We start from the raw sequence: 16,680 nt of genomic DNA, 5'->3' as shown, positions 1-16,680 counted from the left end.
GCAATTAGGGCATCATCAGAAAACTGCAGTTAGGCAATCACAGATGGTATAATACAGCTCAAACAATGAGGGCTTCCAGGACGTTATTAGGGGCTTTATTATTACCTCTTAAAAGTGAAGTAAATAATTTTAAGTCCATGCACGCAAAAAGTATCAGTAACAAAACCAGTATCAAGTGGGGAGGTGCCTGGGTCCTACGACACCATGGATTTCTAATGTCAGTGCTTTTATTTACACAGTTCACTAAGCTATCACACGCTGCACCGTTTTAGCACAGTCTACACTAAATTAGCTTTTGGCTTAACAGGACACCCTATAAAAATCCCAGGCAGGCACAGGGAGAGATCTCTTCCCCAGCTGCTCGGAGCTGTCTCAGAACCACGGTGAGATGCGAGAGCTCCGGTGCTGCCCGAGCTGTTAATTCCAGGGGTGACACGCAAGGATGCGATTTTCCATTGTCCCATGGTTTCCCAACAAGGGTTCCAAATTAACACAGGCAACGTTCATTAAGGCTGCCCAGAGTTTTGACGCAAACAGCAGCCAGAGAAACAAACCGTGATTAACCCTCCAGTCCCATGGAGGCACTGCCAAAACCAACTTCCAGCCAAGGGGCTGCCTTGGCCCCCCCCGCCTCCACCTGACCTCCACACGTTGATGTCATCACAACTGCCTGGAAATGGCCTCCAAAGGCACGTCCTGGTACAAACTAATTTCCTGTCAACACGCTGCCTGCAAATCCAGGCAGCCAGAGCTAAGCCCCTCACATAATCCACGCAGGGCCATGTGTGTGCACGGGTGTGTGCATGTAGGAGCTGTGCCCCAACCAGAAATACCTTCAACATAAAAAATGTGTGAGCAAAGAGGAGCCTGCCTGAGAATTTCAAGTGACTGCTTGTGTTGCCCTAATGAAATACATTAGGCTATGTGTTATTTAAATTTTTTGCCAACCTCACTTTATTTACAATCCTCAATGAAGTTTTTAAAGGTAGAGAAGGTCATTACATCAGTTAGAGACAGAAATCCTCCTCTATGTGATATGCCAGCTAATCCTGCAAGTGTTCCACCAGTCTCAGACAAAGCACAAGTGCACTCCTGCACAGGCACTCAGCTTGACCTTCAGAGAAGACTCCTGAAGGCTGTCAGGTAAGACTATCCACGGTGAGCATGAAAGACAAACCTGCTCTTGGTATTTTATGTTGGCTAAAGGCATTCCCAATACACATTTTGGCAGAATAAATCACGTATTCTACAGTTTAAAAAAGACTCACAATTAATTTGAATTAATTCTGCCTTTGTCTGATAAACCTGAGAGATCCAGAGCATCAGCTCCAAAATCAATACAGCAGGAGAGGGCTCTCCACAGCTTTTATTTCTATCTCCTCCGGCTTTATCCAATGACCGTTCAAGCCAGCTGGATTCATGTATCAGTGGGCATTGAAATTTCCCCCTGGACACCTTAAACCACTCTCATACTTCTTCCAGGGGATATAAAAGCAACCACAGCTCCATCCTATCACTGCACCAAGGAGTACATACAGTTCATTAGCTTATACAGATCTTCCAGCCAAGAAGATTTTGTTTCCAGACATAACCAGATGTACGAAATCACATTTAAATCTGTTACCCTTCCTGCTATAGGCATTTCTTGGACAGCTAATTCTTGTTTTGTACATTTTTACTTATTTAACTTCCTTTTCCTTCCCCCCATCCTTTTTCTAACAGATTTTTTAATATTTGAAAACTAAAAACAGTCTGAAAATGTAGTCACTGCGGTTTCACCAAAATGATGAAATTTGGTAAGCATCACCACTGCGAGCTAAAGCAAACGTACATTTGCATCACCTATCTAGAACACTTCTGAAAAAATACTCACTTCACTGGCTTTCCAACACCAGATATCATTTTCACTGAAAAATATATTTAAGTCTCCATCACCACTTAAATCTCATACATGAGAACCAGTGACTCTCCATCCCACCACTGACTTCAGTGGCACTGTCTGAACACCTTGGCTTCAGAATCAGGACCTTAATTTAATTACACTGCTAAACTGTAGACGTGGAAATGCAGGAAATCTTCACACAATAACATTTTGAGAGCTGTTAAAATCACAGCCACTGTGAAGCTGCAAAAGCAGAAGTAGTCTGGGAGGACCCCTCTCCTGCACAGCTGACCCTTCCTCAGGCAGAGCTGTGAGGTCGAAGAGGCAGACCTCAGGAGAACCATCCAGGATAAATTACTGCAGACGGATTGATCGCCACATAGCTGAAATCTATAATGCAGGTTTTGTGAGAATGGAGTCAAGCCCACCTTCTCTTCCAAAATATCCCATCAGGCAAGATCTACATATGGATAAAAACTGACTTTATTATTTTTCCCCCCCCTAACAAAAGAATTGCAATCATACTCAAAATTTATAGGTTTTAAAAATACTTGTGGATGTGGTATCATTTCAAATAACCCTTTCACTGAAACCCCTGGAAATAATTTCCTATCAAAACAAATGTAAAACTCATTTACATGACAAAATGCTCAGTATCAAAAAAATTTGAACAGGTTGAAATAGACCTTCCTGGCAGGACTCTCCACCTCTCTGTGAACTACGGAGCTAAAAGGTTCCTGAAATACAGAAGCCCCCTGCCAGCAGACTCCCACGCGAGAGCCGCCTCTCTCGCACAGCCTGAAGGATTTTTATTGAGCCTGACATTTCTGTCAGGGCTTTGCAGGGGAAACCTGTCAGCAAGGAGCACCTGCCAAGCCCAGTTTTTCAATCCGGCTGCTGCGATCATAATTAACTGTCACACTCCTTTATTGCCCTCCCTCATGAGCTCGGGTGAAATATGGCTTTGGCAGGTTAAAGTTTTCCACAGCATTTGAAAAAATAAAAAATGCAAATAATCTACTCCAATAGCATTACCAGAAAGACAGTAACTGCAGGATGGTCGCAGATATCAAATTTCATGCAAAAATTCCATCACTGGGGCATTTTGTCCAGTAGAATGGACATTGGCATGCCAGTCAGGAAAAGCAGGCTTGTCCAATATTAAAACACCTGGCCAAATTTACTTCTGTGAATGTTGTATCATGTGAATGTTGTATCATGTGAATGGCACAACTTCAATGACTGTTACTCAGACCACTACAGATACCACAGGCTTGGATGTCATTAAAGTCTAAGATATATAGCACGCAAATCTTTTACATTATCACTTACATAGTTTTGCTACTCATTAAAAAAAAACAAAACCCAAACCACACTAGTACACAAGCCACTTCAGTGCTCAGAGAAAAAGCATTCCCCATAGCAGGGAATTTTCCTGCCTGTGTGATCACAAAAACCCTGCAAGAAGACGATCCTAAACCCTTCCCTCCATCAGCACCCTACAATTAGATGCAGTTGGATTCTGTACGCACCTGTATCAACTATTACCCACTATATTGTTTCATATCTTCCCTGTTTTCTCAAGCACAAAATTCAAGTACCACAGAAGGAAAATATCCAGAGGGAACCTAGGCAAAGTCTGGGAAATTCAGTCTGGGTAGAATATTTATCTTCATGGTCACCTCCACGGCAGAATGATGTTTTGCCAACCGTCAATTCGCTGATTAAATGCCGTTCATGTAATTTGGTTTTGAAGGCATTAGGAGAGCACAGAAAAATAAAAGAACTCCCAAGTACTCCTTAAGTGGCCTCCAGCTTGCAAGCAAGCACTCCTAAAAAGATGATGAGCTTTGTGAAAACAGGAAACAGTGCTCAGCTGTCAGCAGGTGACTTTGAAACAAATGGCCTATAGACAGCTGCAGACACATCCTAATTATCCTTCACGGCTGTGTAAGCAGCCTCTTCCACTTGCCTAAATTTCTCATTATTGAAGCTTCCAAAAGTTAATGAAGTAGGCCCATGAAAATGAAACACAGTGAAAGGAGAGAAAAGGAGGAAAGGAGCCAGTTTGAGACAGGTTTGGAATCAACAGGCTTTCTTCCAGAAGGCTTTCCCCAAGCCCATCTCCAAATCCCTGAGCACCTAGGTCATGATCTATCACCCATTTCCATCTGTTTGCAACTAATTCCAGATGCATATTCATGAAATATGGGCATTAGCCCACACTTCCAGCTGGCCCTGGCACTGTCTGGGTGACACAGGAAGAATGCTAACATCATGAGTTCTCTTATTCTGCTAATGCTGATGTTGCCTTAAAAAAAAGGCAATAAAAATAAAAAAAACAAGCCCAAACCAAGCACACACCTGATGCCCAGTAAATTTCCCACTTCCCTTCATTCTGTTTTTCTCAGCATTTCTCTGCTGTGCATTCCTGGAAGTTAATCAAGTTTAAATCTGTAATCAATCATGTCTACCAGGAAAGCAAATACAGTTTAAGTTGGAAGTATTATAGACCTAGAAGTAACTAACTAGACTGGATTTCATTTCATTACAGTAATATTTATGTATAATAGGTTCATTATTTATAAATTTTAGTTGCAATTATGTTCCTCCTGCCTATCATTAAAATTATGTCTTCAAGAAAAGCAGTTTTGTATCCAGTCCTGTTTTCACTGATGTCAATGAAAGTCTCTACTGACTTCAAATTATCTGAATTACAATGCAGGCTGGGAAGTTACCCATTATTTGGGTTTGTAAACAAAAAGGAAGAAACACATTGTGATAAAGGATTCTTGATAGCCACAAGCACTAACAAGTTTAGTTTAAAGGGAAGCAGACATTTATTGTATACACACCCAAACTATGGGTAATGCTATTTGTTAAAATTGCTCTTCCAAAACCAATCACAAGCTTTACTGTACAATATAATTGTTTCAAAACTTTCCTCTTTCACCACTTCTTGCTAGGCCTAAAATAAAAAGCTGGCACTAGGCATGCAGACAGTATTTTTTCCCCAGACAGTATTTGTTTGGATACCAAATTCCCAAACTTTAAAGAATTCATACAGCAGTCACAAAAGTTTGGAATGTCTCAATTCTCCACCATGTGCAAACACAGCTCAGATATTGCAGGGAATCAGCTGATGCTCCCCAATTCGGGGGCACCAGTGCCAACAGAGGTCAGAAACACAAGGTTCTTTATCTGAGCTGAACAAGAACTGGCTTCCTCACAACAACCATGGCAGAGGGAAACCCCATTTCTTCCAGGTATACTTTGTTCACATTCTTCTGTCTTTGCATGAGAAACATTAGGGGGACAATACCTCCTCCAGCTTCACTACTGCTCATTTACCCTGTGCAAGGTGGATTCCTGCCAAGAACCTCTATCCTATCTACTGTCACTTTGCTGTATCCCTGCAGGGTCCAGCCCGTGGGTTTCATTACTGGATGCAACACACTAACCTCCTTCGTGACAGAAGCTGCCCATTGCACCAGGGAATTTGCACAGGCACTAAAATATAATGATAAGTTCAAGTGTAGAGGATAAATAAATATGAGCTAAAATATTCCAGAAAGATATCTTGGTTTAAAAAGAGATTTATCACTGTCCCTGTTCAAGGCAGAGGTGGCACAGTACAGAAGAGAAGCTGCTGTACCTCAGCTTCTTCTAAAAGCTCAAGAGCCTCAAAAGTTAAGACTGCAAAGATTTTAATACCTAAAGTGAAAACAGTGTGGTTTTCAGTGGTTCTGACTGTTTTAAATTGTGGCTTAGGAATCTATCTGTCCTCCCCCCAGCATACAGAATAACATATTTTCCCCAAAAAAGCATCATCGTGTTGTAGTTTAAGGGAATTAGTACAAAAGACCCTTCAGTTTGTCACTTCTACCCTCACTCTGAAAAGGTTAGCAACATCCATCTACCAACTTTTGGCCCCCACAAGTCAAATGCAAGGTACTGATTTTGTCCCTGGTCTTTCTTTTTTTTTCCCCCTTGGAAAACAGAATTTATCAGTGTCTTTGACAGCAGTCTACAGCATTTCCTACCCTACGTTATAGAGACTTGCAGTTAAAGGGGAAATGCTTTGCTTCTGAAAAACAAGAAAAGGATGTCTCTTGCCCAAAAATCCTAAAAATCCTACTTATATAAACAATGTTCCATTTCCAAAGCACGGAGATTTCTGAAGTTCAGCAAACAGACTGTCTGCGCTGCATTTACACAGACCCACATTCATTCATCACTTTCAAGTCTAATTACCAAGCCATTTCCCTCTTGGCAACCCCTAATGGCCAGAAGAATTAGGTTTTACATGGTCAGGATACTGAGGGTAACAAATACCCATAACTCTCTACAGCTGTGCAATTTGTAAAGCCTCCCAAGCTTTGTGCAAGCATGGGATTACTTTGAGGCAAACTTTCCTGCTCACACTGCTGTATCTGAACCAGTCCTGCTTCAGTGCAATCTGTCCTACCAAAAGTCATAACTGCATCTTTCAAAAGTATGGAGAAAAAAAAGAAAAAGTTATAATCTGCTGGTGAAAGCAAATGCTAATTAGAACCATGGAGAAGTGGAAAAGGCTCCATGCATCCCATGGTTCACCTCTCCTGGCGCACAACTGCAGAAGTTTTTCCTTTCTCAATCATTTCTCCTCTTCAAACCTCACTGTGACACCTCTAACTTTCTACCATCTTTTCTGCTGCAGGTTTATCATTTGTTCTTTAGAGTCAGACATGGTGAATGCCTCCCTTTTTCTCTATGGTCAGCCCACTGAGCCACTAATTCTTCATTTTCAGTTCTCTCTAAACTTACTCTAACATCTCAACGTAAATCAGAAAGCAACGGAAAAATCCTCCATGAGCATCAGAAGCTCAGAGTAACAGAACAAAACGCAGAAATGAACACAGCTCAAAGTATCTTTATGTCTTCACCACCACACTGGAAACCCAAAACTATTGAGAATCACCCTCTCGACCTCTTGCATCAAGAATAATCAGATTTTTTTCTCGAGCAATTGCTCCTTACATTGAACTATTTTTCTGCAGAGCTGCAGGATTATATTTTCATAAACTGTCTTCAACACTGGTATGTATCCAGCCCACAGTCTTAATTCCTTGATTAATATGTATTAGTGGGTTGCCTATAAGCAAAATAGGGAGGTTGTGGACAGACAAGAAAAAAAATCCAGGAGCTTAGTTTGTATCAATAAAACATGCAGAACTTCTAAGCAGGTGGGATAAGAAATTATCTTTTCCAAATAATACATTTTGACAATAAGCAAAGTCAATTAATATAATTTTTGCTGACTTCAAAGTATTACTTGTTCTAACCAATAAACACACAAATACATTTTGTAAAACAAAACTGCTACATGAGACAGTTACATTAGGTAGTGTGTTAGATGTATTACAATTATGGAATGAATTATGGCTTGGGAATGTGTAACAAATAAAACACTGTGGCATAACCGAGTGCAGCCACAGTGCTTGCCATGGAGTAATGGCCTGTGCAGGGACAGAATCCACTACCTGATGCAAAGGAGACATTGTAATGAATGGTCCAAACAAGAAAATTCCTCAGCTTGCTTGATCTACCTGTACACTCATTATTTACAAAGGCTGTTAGTTCATACGTGCCTGCTGCTGAGAAGGGATAGTCTTGTGATCTCTACAGAAGGTTTGGAGCAAATTATTTCTGGTTTAAACCCACAAGCTTTAGTCAAAGCTAAATAATGGGTTAACGAATACTTGGCAAGGTGCTTTGAAGAACAAAAGCATTAAGTGATTTACTCAAGGTTATTTCACATCTGTATTTCTGATCAGAATAAAATGTAAAATTACTCTCAAACTTAACAGTTTCAGCTTCTCTGTATCTCTGGACATGTCCTGGTAGGATCAGGAGAGTTTGCCTACCCAGGAGATACGGAATGTGGCACGTGGTGCACAAAGCCCACAGCATCCTAACACAAATTTAAACCAAGAGGAAAAACCTCTTACAAAGCTGTATCACAGAGTGTTTTTCACTGCCAAGGCAAAGAAAACTAATTCAGCCAACAGAGGGAATGGGGAGACAATATAAACAGGTGTTTCCTTGAAAACTTCAGCATGGTCAGTAATAGAACAGGAAATGGATCTCCAGAGGCCACAAATCGTTAGCATCTCTAGTGCATTTGCAAATTCCTACTGTGCAAAGTCAGCCTGTAAAAAAGGGCCATTTCTAATAAGTGCCTTGTCTGGTTTCCTACACCATTTAATTTCAGATGAATTTTATGAGAACTCTGCTACATATTTTACCTCCCATCTGGTTCAGATTTGACAATGAAATATTTGTGTGTCCCACCCTGTTCTTTTTAAAGCTCCAAAACCAGATGTCTCCAGCACAACACCACTGCAGCAGGTCACACCACATTCTTCAGCAAGCTGTGCCAGGCCTACTACCCCCCACGGATAGTTCCAGGTAAGGTAAAATCAAGTTGTTTACTCCCTGAAAGAATAAAGCAAACAAACAAACAAACTCAACACCTCCAGGGCACTGTGTGAAAAGGCTGTTTAAAATGTGTTATGGCTTAATCTTCCAAGAGTTTTGATCTTGATGAAGTACTGGTTCTGAAAGCTATACACATTAACAATTGCAGCAGGGGATGATATTTTTTCCCCTCCACTGGCTTGATTCAAGCAAACAATTTTGCAATTTCTCTGTTGTAATAAGCAGGCAGGTGTTTCAGTGCATACCAGTTCTAGGAAGCTCACAAATTTCACAGCTGCATACATTGCATGTGAGAAGGATGCTGAGGAAAACATCTTCAATCAGATTTTACATTTCCAACAGCAAGAACATTAATTTCTTAGCAGCTTCACAGGGCAGCTCTATGCTACACGTGATGCCACCTCCTGTGACACAAACAATTTATTTGTGTCACTGAAACATCAAAATGACACCTGCTATCCTTTTCTGAAGATACAAATGCCCTTCTTGCAATACAAAGGAATGTGTAAGGATGTTGAGGGAGCTTTTTTCCCAGAAAAATGTTGAAGTTCTGATGCGCCTTTAAACTGGACAAATACTTTCTAATGCACCAATCTGGTAGCTTTTCATACAAAATAAAACAGGATAAAAGTATTTACTGCAACAGCAAGTAGCAGTTTTAACATTTACAAGAAGGTATCCCACAAGAAAGCCCACTTACAAAGCCTGTCAAGTCTTAAATGCTGTAGTAGCAACGAAAAACTGCAATAATCCTACTTCAGACATGAGCTAAACATCTCTTGGAATCATCACAAAGCAAGATATAAAAAAAAATAATACTAGCTGTTTGCACAATAATCCCTTCTTAATGTCACACATGAAAGGACAAAAGTGTTCCTAATGCTTTTCATGAAGTTTTTCCCAGTCTGGCAAAATGTTTAAATGTAGGTGTAAATTTATGTATATGAGTAGTCTCCTTGGAAATTTGTTTTATGTAGCTTATGATCATATTGTTTGCTTGATGGAGACACCAAATTAGGCCAGTGCAACAACCCTGGGAAAAGAAAGGAGTTAAGTTACTGGAAATAAAAGGTAAAACCACAGAAAAGAGCCAAAGAGCATGAGAACCAGTAGAATCATTCAGGCTAATGAGATGAGAAAGGAGGAACTCCACCAGCTTACCTGTTTATGCCAAGTTAAATAGGCTTGAGTAAAAGTCACACGTTACCCTTCTGTATAAAGAATGAATATATTTAATAAAATAATTCTAGAAAGGTAAATAAATTTGTGATTGTACAGTGTAAGAGTAATTTATCAGGAAATAATGTCTGTTATTTTTGTAACAGAATTACTTACTTTCCCCTTTCAACTGCCAAGGCATCTATTTCATCAAAGAAAAGAATTGAAGGAGACACTGCTCTGGCTTTCCTGAAGATCTACAAAAAAACAACAATGAAACACCCAGTTTTAAGGGATGGAAGCTGTTTACAGTACACTATCACCCCGTGCACACCTCAAGAGCTACACAGCTTCACATAAAAGACATCAGTCCTGTCTTGCTTTGGGTTGGTTTCACTTTAAAACAGGTTTTTGTGAGTTTTTCATGATACAGGCTTGCAGTAAAAGCTGCTACAGGATCCCAAATTTGACATGAATCACTAGGCTGATGCAGGAGAAAGCTAAATATCCCTGCTGCTTCACTTTTTTCTTTTCTTTTTTAAACTTACACCAGAAAGAGTTTTTCAGAAAGTTTAAAGGTACCTCATAAGCAGAGAAGAATAAGAAAGCCAAGAAAGTTAAGCACCTAACATTATCCATAACTTGCCCTTTCTCACCTCTCTCACTGCTCGTTCAGACTCACCAACGTATTTATTCATCAACTCAGGCCCCTGCAAAATAGAAAATTAATAAGCATGATACATTTGTACACAAAATGACTGAAACCATCTGCCTACACTGGTCATGCTCTGTTACAAAAAATTCTGAGATTTTGTCATTTGCAGGTCTTATGGATGCATTTTTACTTACCCTCTACCTTAACCAAGTTTTCTCCATTTATTTTAGTACCTATGCATGTTGGTTAGTCCTCTCATCTTAATACTTTCCCAGTACCTTCATGAGAAATGGAATTAACCAAAAAAATAAATGCTTGGAGGTTCTTAAAAGTGTTCAACAACAGCACCAAGGGGCTGCAAATCAGTCAGAAGGACAAATCACAGTAAAGCATTTACTTGCACTCTCAACGTGCATCCTGTCCAACCAAGCACCACAACAGTGACATAAACCAATGTTTAACAGCACTTCTTTGAACTTGGCACTCTGCAGGTGATGCAAGAAGCTCCACAGCAGCACACCTGAAACCCATCCCTAGCGAGGAAGCTGCTCAGTGTCTGAGCTCATTCACATTCCTGTTCCTCTGCTGAGGCTGCCAAGCAGGATTACGAGCACCAGCTGCTGTGGTGCCTGTTTATCCTCATAGCCCTGTCCACCAGGAACAGACTGGAGACCACAGGGTCAGCACTGGAGTCTTGAACAAGTACTTACAATTATGAAAAGTAAAACAATGGCAAATTCTCTGAGTATTTTCTGTTCTGCTATATCCTGCAGGATAGGCTGCTTAAATAACGCTTCCTAATGGGCCTCAGCTTCTCCTGGGATTGGTAATGTCTCATTGACTTCAGCCTGGTTTGCATCAACATTGACCTGCAGCCACAACCAAGTATGATTATCTGCTGCCCTGAACAAAAAGAGCCAGTGGCTTCAATCTATTTACCAGGGAGCAACAGGTGTCCTTGTAATTTCCCCAGCGGAAACAACATCCATTCTTCAAAGTCAGAAAGCTGACCCACCTTCTCCCAGCTGTGGTACCTTCAGGTAACACTCAGCCCAGAGCACAAGGCAGCTTTAAACAGCAGGTATGTCACAATTAAGAATGTGTGGCAGACACACATTTATGCACTGGCAGTGACAGAGCCTCTGTTACAACCCCTCTTTGAATGGGACCATCTGGACTTTGTTCCCAGGTTGGTGAATGGAACACAGTCTCCCCTCTCCATGCTCATTTTCATTCCTGCAGTAACAGTTAATGCACTGACTTTACCTTGACACTGGAAAACACCTGTGCTAATGTGGGAAGAAAAACATATCCTCTGAAAAGCAAAGCACAAGTTATCTGATATCAGCAAAGCATCCAGGCATAGCTACCATTTTAATTTACTCGTTTGCAAAAAGAGTTGTCCATTATCCAAAGGACCAGGTGAGACAGTGCAGCAGGCAGACCTAGAGCACCACTCAGGCCAAAGCCACAGTATAAGGGTTGATAGTGCCAGCACTGTGTGCCTTGCCTGTAGGAAAGGTAAAGGATACAATTAGCATTGCAACATCCACCCTTAAAGCAACTGCTGTGGTAGCTAAAGTGTCAGCTGGAGGCCTCCAATGACTGCAAAACTGAAGTCTGGTGGGTACTTCCACAGAAACAGAATTATTCAGACACAAAACCAAGGAATGCAGGAAAGAGAGAAGGCAAAAACAAGGCGAGAGGGAGAAACACAGCGCCTTTTGCTGCTGTTGACACCGCCCATGAGGCGTGTGCAGCAGTTAGTGAGCAACAGGCTGCAGCTCCAACACAGCTCAGCTGCCCCGGGCCCTCGCCATTCATCACGTGCAGGGCAGATAAGCAATCCGATAGCACAGCCCTGACAAATCCTTAAGGAACGAGAGCAGAGTCCTCTCTTTCCATTCAGCTCCCTTTTACACTGAGAAACTGCTGCAGACTCTACCCACAATTACAGATTTCTCTCACTAACTTTTCCTTGGAGCCTGTGGACCTTCTCTTTCATGCCCTTATTCCCATAAATAATCTTAATTCACATCAGTATTCCCATGGAAACCAACATCACACACATCAGTGCCAACGGGGTACTCCTCTCCTATGACCCAACATCAAACAGCCTGACATTTTCTTTTGCCTCAGAAAAAAACAAACAAACAAACAAACAAAAACCCACCAGCTTAACCCAAAACTACTCTATTCGAGCTCTAAGGTACAATATAATTTCAGATGCTTGGAGTTTTATTTTTAATTAAGCATTAAAATATGCTGAAGGTAACATCAAAGCAATAAATACTGTTTAAAATGTTTCCAAAGAGAATTATTTTGAATGCTTTTTGCTGTAAGCTTCGACATGAAGTTTTTCTCCATTTTTCTCTCCATTAAGCAGCAACTGCAGCTGAAAGACCACTACATGTTAATGACCCGTGCCTCTTTGTGGAGAATTTTCATGGAAATTGATTTGGAAGTCTTTTAGTTCACCACTCATGAGAGACACCAGAACTGCATTTAAGTGTCACGGTTTTTATTGCGAGCAGCTCGGAATCCGTATTATACATGGCAAGAAAGGAAGAGGCTCCAAAGACAAAGCACACCCAGAAGAGGAGGAATCGCTGTACAATTCATCTCACACAAACACTGAAAACCACAAAAACTAGAAATGTTCAAAGCAGTTGGAGGTAGCAACCGAACTGGGTGAGCTCTGGTCCCACCTGAGCTGAGCCTCTGCCTTACCCTGTCTGCACCTGTGCTGTCCTTTAGCTCAGATTGATGGCAGTTCTTATTTGAAAAATAAATCCACAGGACAGGCAGTCTACAGACCACCACAAAGTCACCTGCTGGCAGCTGACACAGCTTCTCATTTTCACAAAGCTCACCTTTAGCAGGCTTTCTTTGGAGGCCACTGAAGAAATACCAGGAGAGATTTTATTTTATATTTCAGTGCTTTTCTAAATGCTTTAAAAATCAAACAACGTGAGCTTGACTTAGTCAGCAAGCTGACATTTGTTGAAAGATCATTGCTGGCCCAGGGGTGAGCATAAGGATTCTTTTAAAAGCTTTTTATAGCTGTTGATACACTGACCAAGAGGTGCTAGTAACAAATGGGCTAGTTTAATGCTGCACAGCTCTGTTCTCATCTGCAACAAGTCATCTTCCATACAAACAGACATGGAGAAACAAAACCTGTTTCTTGTGGTCATTTGCACAGTGACTCCAAAACCAGCAAAAGATTTGGAGCAGAAAACTGGCAGAAGTAGTTGTAGCTTAGCCATGCACATAAGTATTTGTGAGCTAGAATCCAGAATGACAGTAAATTCCAATTCAGGCCCACTGGATACTGCTGAGGTTTTTTTATTCAGCCTCAAAGTAGAGAGAATTTCCAGGCATGCTTTGCTTAAAGACTATTCCATCCCCATTTATGAGATATATCCCCTTGTATTATGAAACCTTCTACTTTGCTTATGGTCTGGTGAATTTTAATTTAATTATTTTAATAAAAAAAATTCCTTACATTTAAAATATTATCAGAATCAACTCTTGAAAGATTAACTGCGCAGAAGATAAAAGCCCTGCATACATGCAGCAACATGAGATAAGCTTGTATACACATGGTTCTGACAGAAGTTCTCAAAGTGATTTTAAACTGCAAGAGGGACATCTGCTATCCGTGAAGTTAAAGAGTATCAGTCATTTTTCTGAGCAGGGCTTAAGACCACTTGCAGATTTTTTCCACCACTTGCATAGGAAATTTAGACAGTGACTTCTCTTACAGTTTTGTTTTTTTTTTTTTTTTACTATTTTGGCAATCAGGCAAGTTATGCACTTAGGATTTCTGAGTCACATGGGCACAGTTCCAGATTTCTCCAGCATACAGCTCAGTCTAGACTCTTCAGAAATAGTGTGATAACCTCACATAGAGGTTCTGGGCTTTTACGCAGACACATTAAACTATGTTAGCCACAGAGTACAATTCCTATGTTCTAAAAATCCAACTAGAGAGTTTTATGACATCCAATGGATTATTACTCTAGATTATTACTATAAGATAATGCACAATTCCATCTTTGCCATATTCAAAGCAGAAATGATCAGACAGACATTAAAGTATCAGTCATAATCAGTATGTGATTTCAAATGATGTCTCTAGAAACTGAGCTCCGTACTGTGAATCTCAGAAAAGAACAAGAAAAGAGAGACAGGAGGTGCCAAAATTCTTTTTCTACTGTTCACAATGTGTTCCTAGGATAATGTTCAGAGCCCACATTCACACATCTGCATCTGAGTTAGACATTTACATTAACTCATTTGGACAGGCAGACATTTACCTCTAAGGTGCAAAGTGCTAATTTCTCTGCAGACTGGCAGGAGAAGCTTAGACATCCAGCTCAGAGGAGCAAAGCTTGATCCCACCCCACCAATACACCCTTCACAGAGTTAAAACCAGCATCTTTTTTTTAAGTCTTTCCAGTTTTGACACTGCAGGTGAGATAAAGTCATAGAATCACAGAATGGCCTGGGTTGGAAGAGTCCTTAAAGATCATTTAGTTCCAACCTCCCTGCCAGGGAAGGGACACCTTCCACCAGACCAGGCTGCTCAGAGCCACATCCGACACGGCCTTTAAGTACTCCAGGGATGGGTAATCCACAACTTCTCTGGGCATCCTGTGCCTGTGCCTCGCCACCCTCACAGTAAAGAATATTTCCTAATCTATCTAATCCAAATCTACTCTGTTCCATTTTAAAACCATTCCCCCTTACCCTGTCACTACATGCTCTTGGAAAGAGCCTCTCTCCATCTTTCTTGTAGGCTCTGTTTAGGTTCTGGAAAGCCACAATTAGGTCACTCCTAAGCCCTGTCTTCTCGAGACTGAACAATCCCAATTCTCTCAGCCTTATGCTCTATTCTAACAACACTGAAGAGACTCAGAAAATAGTTATTGAGTCTTTTGGCACTGTAATCTCCATGGCAAAATGCTATTTCATCCCTCCCACAGTCCAACCAAAGCACCACATGACTCAGGGCGGCTGCAGGGAAGCAAGTTAACAAGATAAACACTGAGACTTCCTTTATTTTAACAGTAAGGCTCTTTCTAAGGCAGAGGCTGTATGTGTGTGATTTGGTAATTGGTTACGCTGCACAGAAAAATATTTGCTCAGAAAACGCATTCTATTTGCTTGTTAAGAATAAAGCCTGCTTCTTCTCTTTCAGGGCTGGGTAAAGATTTAATCTGCATCACTCCCAGCATAAGGAAACCCCAGGCTGAGCACCGTGCACCATTTTAATCACTTCCTCTCCCTCTGCCTTGCATTCCAGAGGACCTTAAAAACTTGTTGACACCTGTCTGGGGTTTGAAAAACTTCAATTTCAGCAGGTGCTTGTGGGCTCTAGAGGAAAGGGGAAAACTGGCAAAAACCCCAATCCTTGCAGTGAAGTTACTATAAGCAGCATGGTCAGACTGCAAAGGCAACTGTAATACCCAATTTTCTTTACTGGCATGCCTCAGAATCCACTTGTTTGCCATTTGCCTCGACCAGCAAACTCCTATGACAATCTTTTGAGGCTTCTTTACACAAGACAGAAGCCAGGATTTGCACTGCAGAATGAACTGAGTGGAAACATTGAATTACACTCACTGCATGCACCAGTGCCTTCAGAGTGCCTTTGGCACCATCAGGGCAGGATCCACGTGGGATCAAAAAATCACACAGCAAAACCACACAAAATCAGCCACCCCTCCTGCAAAACCCTATTTGCTGAGACTTCACACCTCCAGCAACATCCCATTCCATCACTGGTAACTTGATGAGAGAGAGAGAAATTAAGTGCTAATAAAAATTAAATTTGCAAGGTAATTGAGAAGGGACAAGGAAACAGAGGCAGGGGATCATATTTAATAAATTTCGGCTTGCACATTCACTTTTGGTAAGCTTATGGTAAGAATGGATGAATGATTTCTTTTTATTTTTAGTAAAGTAAAATATGCAGATAGCTTCAGGATTAAAAGAACTCTTCAAAGTATCTCAACTTGTTATCCCTTGTAAATAGGATAACAATGTCAAATTTCAAACAGAGTTATATTTACTATCTGCTAATTAACTAATAAGTTACTGTAAATGTCTTACTGTGGATCTTTTTAGAAATTTTATCAAATGTTTGCAAAAGTTTCTCATAAAACCACAATGCTTCTGCATTTATCATCTGAAACATTTTGCTTATAACTACTTACAGTCACCAAGCTTTCTTATTTCAGGCTTCTGCTCACTGAAATCCCCATCAAAAGGCTAAGCTATCTCCCCAAAACTCAGTGACAGTTCTTCACAAAGCAATGCAGTCGACCTTTCCAAGCCTCATTAATCTGTTGGAGCTGCCACAGCCAAGAGCTGAAGGGAAAAGCAGAGGAAACTTCAATTGGAAAATATTTTGACATAATTGACCCAGATGACAAACTAAGCTTAAGCACATGTCAAGCACGGGGAGTGGTACAAAAGCATCGGCTGGGTGATACAG

General features: G+C 40.9%; 1 protein-coding gene across 9 annotated transcripts in view; it reads right to left on the bottom strand.

Annotated features, from left to right (window-relative positions):
- AFG2A (AFG2 AAA ATPase homolog A) overlaps nucleotides 1–16,680 on the bottom strand; it is a 171,796-nt gene that overhangs the window by 125,417 nt on the left and 29,699 nt on the right. For 6 of the 9 annotated variants that reach the window (XM_069012619.1, XM_069012617.1, XM_069012615.1 and 3 more), the window contains 2 exons: nucleotides 10,177–10,230; nucleotides 9,698–9,777 (listed from right to left, as the gene is read on the bottom strand). In XM_069012619.1, coding sequence (XP_068868720.1) covers nucleotides 9,698–9,777; nucleotides 10,177–10,230 — 134 coding nt within the window. Of the gene's footprint in view, nucleotides 1–7,104; nucleotides 8,360–8,821; nucleotides 9,396–9,523; nucleotides 9,574–9,697; nucleotides 9,778–10,176; nucleotides 10,231–16,680 lie in introns of those variants that run through there. The other 3 variants (XM_069012624.1, XM_069012622.1, XM_069012623.1) reach the window with 3 other exon arrangements.

This window comes from Aphelocoma coerulescens, chromosome 4 (genome assembly GCF_041296385.1).
Source record: "Aphelocoma coerulescens isolate FSJ_1873_10779 chromosome 4, UR_Acoe_1.0, whole genome shotgun sequence".
Lineage (NCBI taxonomy): Eukaryota > Metazoa > Chordata > Aves > Passeriformes > Corvidae > Aphelocoma > Aphelocoma coerulescens.
This window is presented reverse-complemented; position numbering and strand designations above follow the sequence as displayed.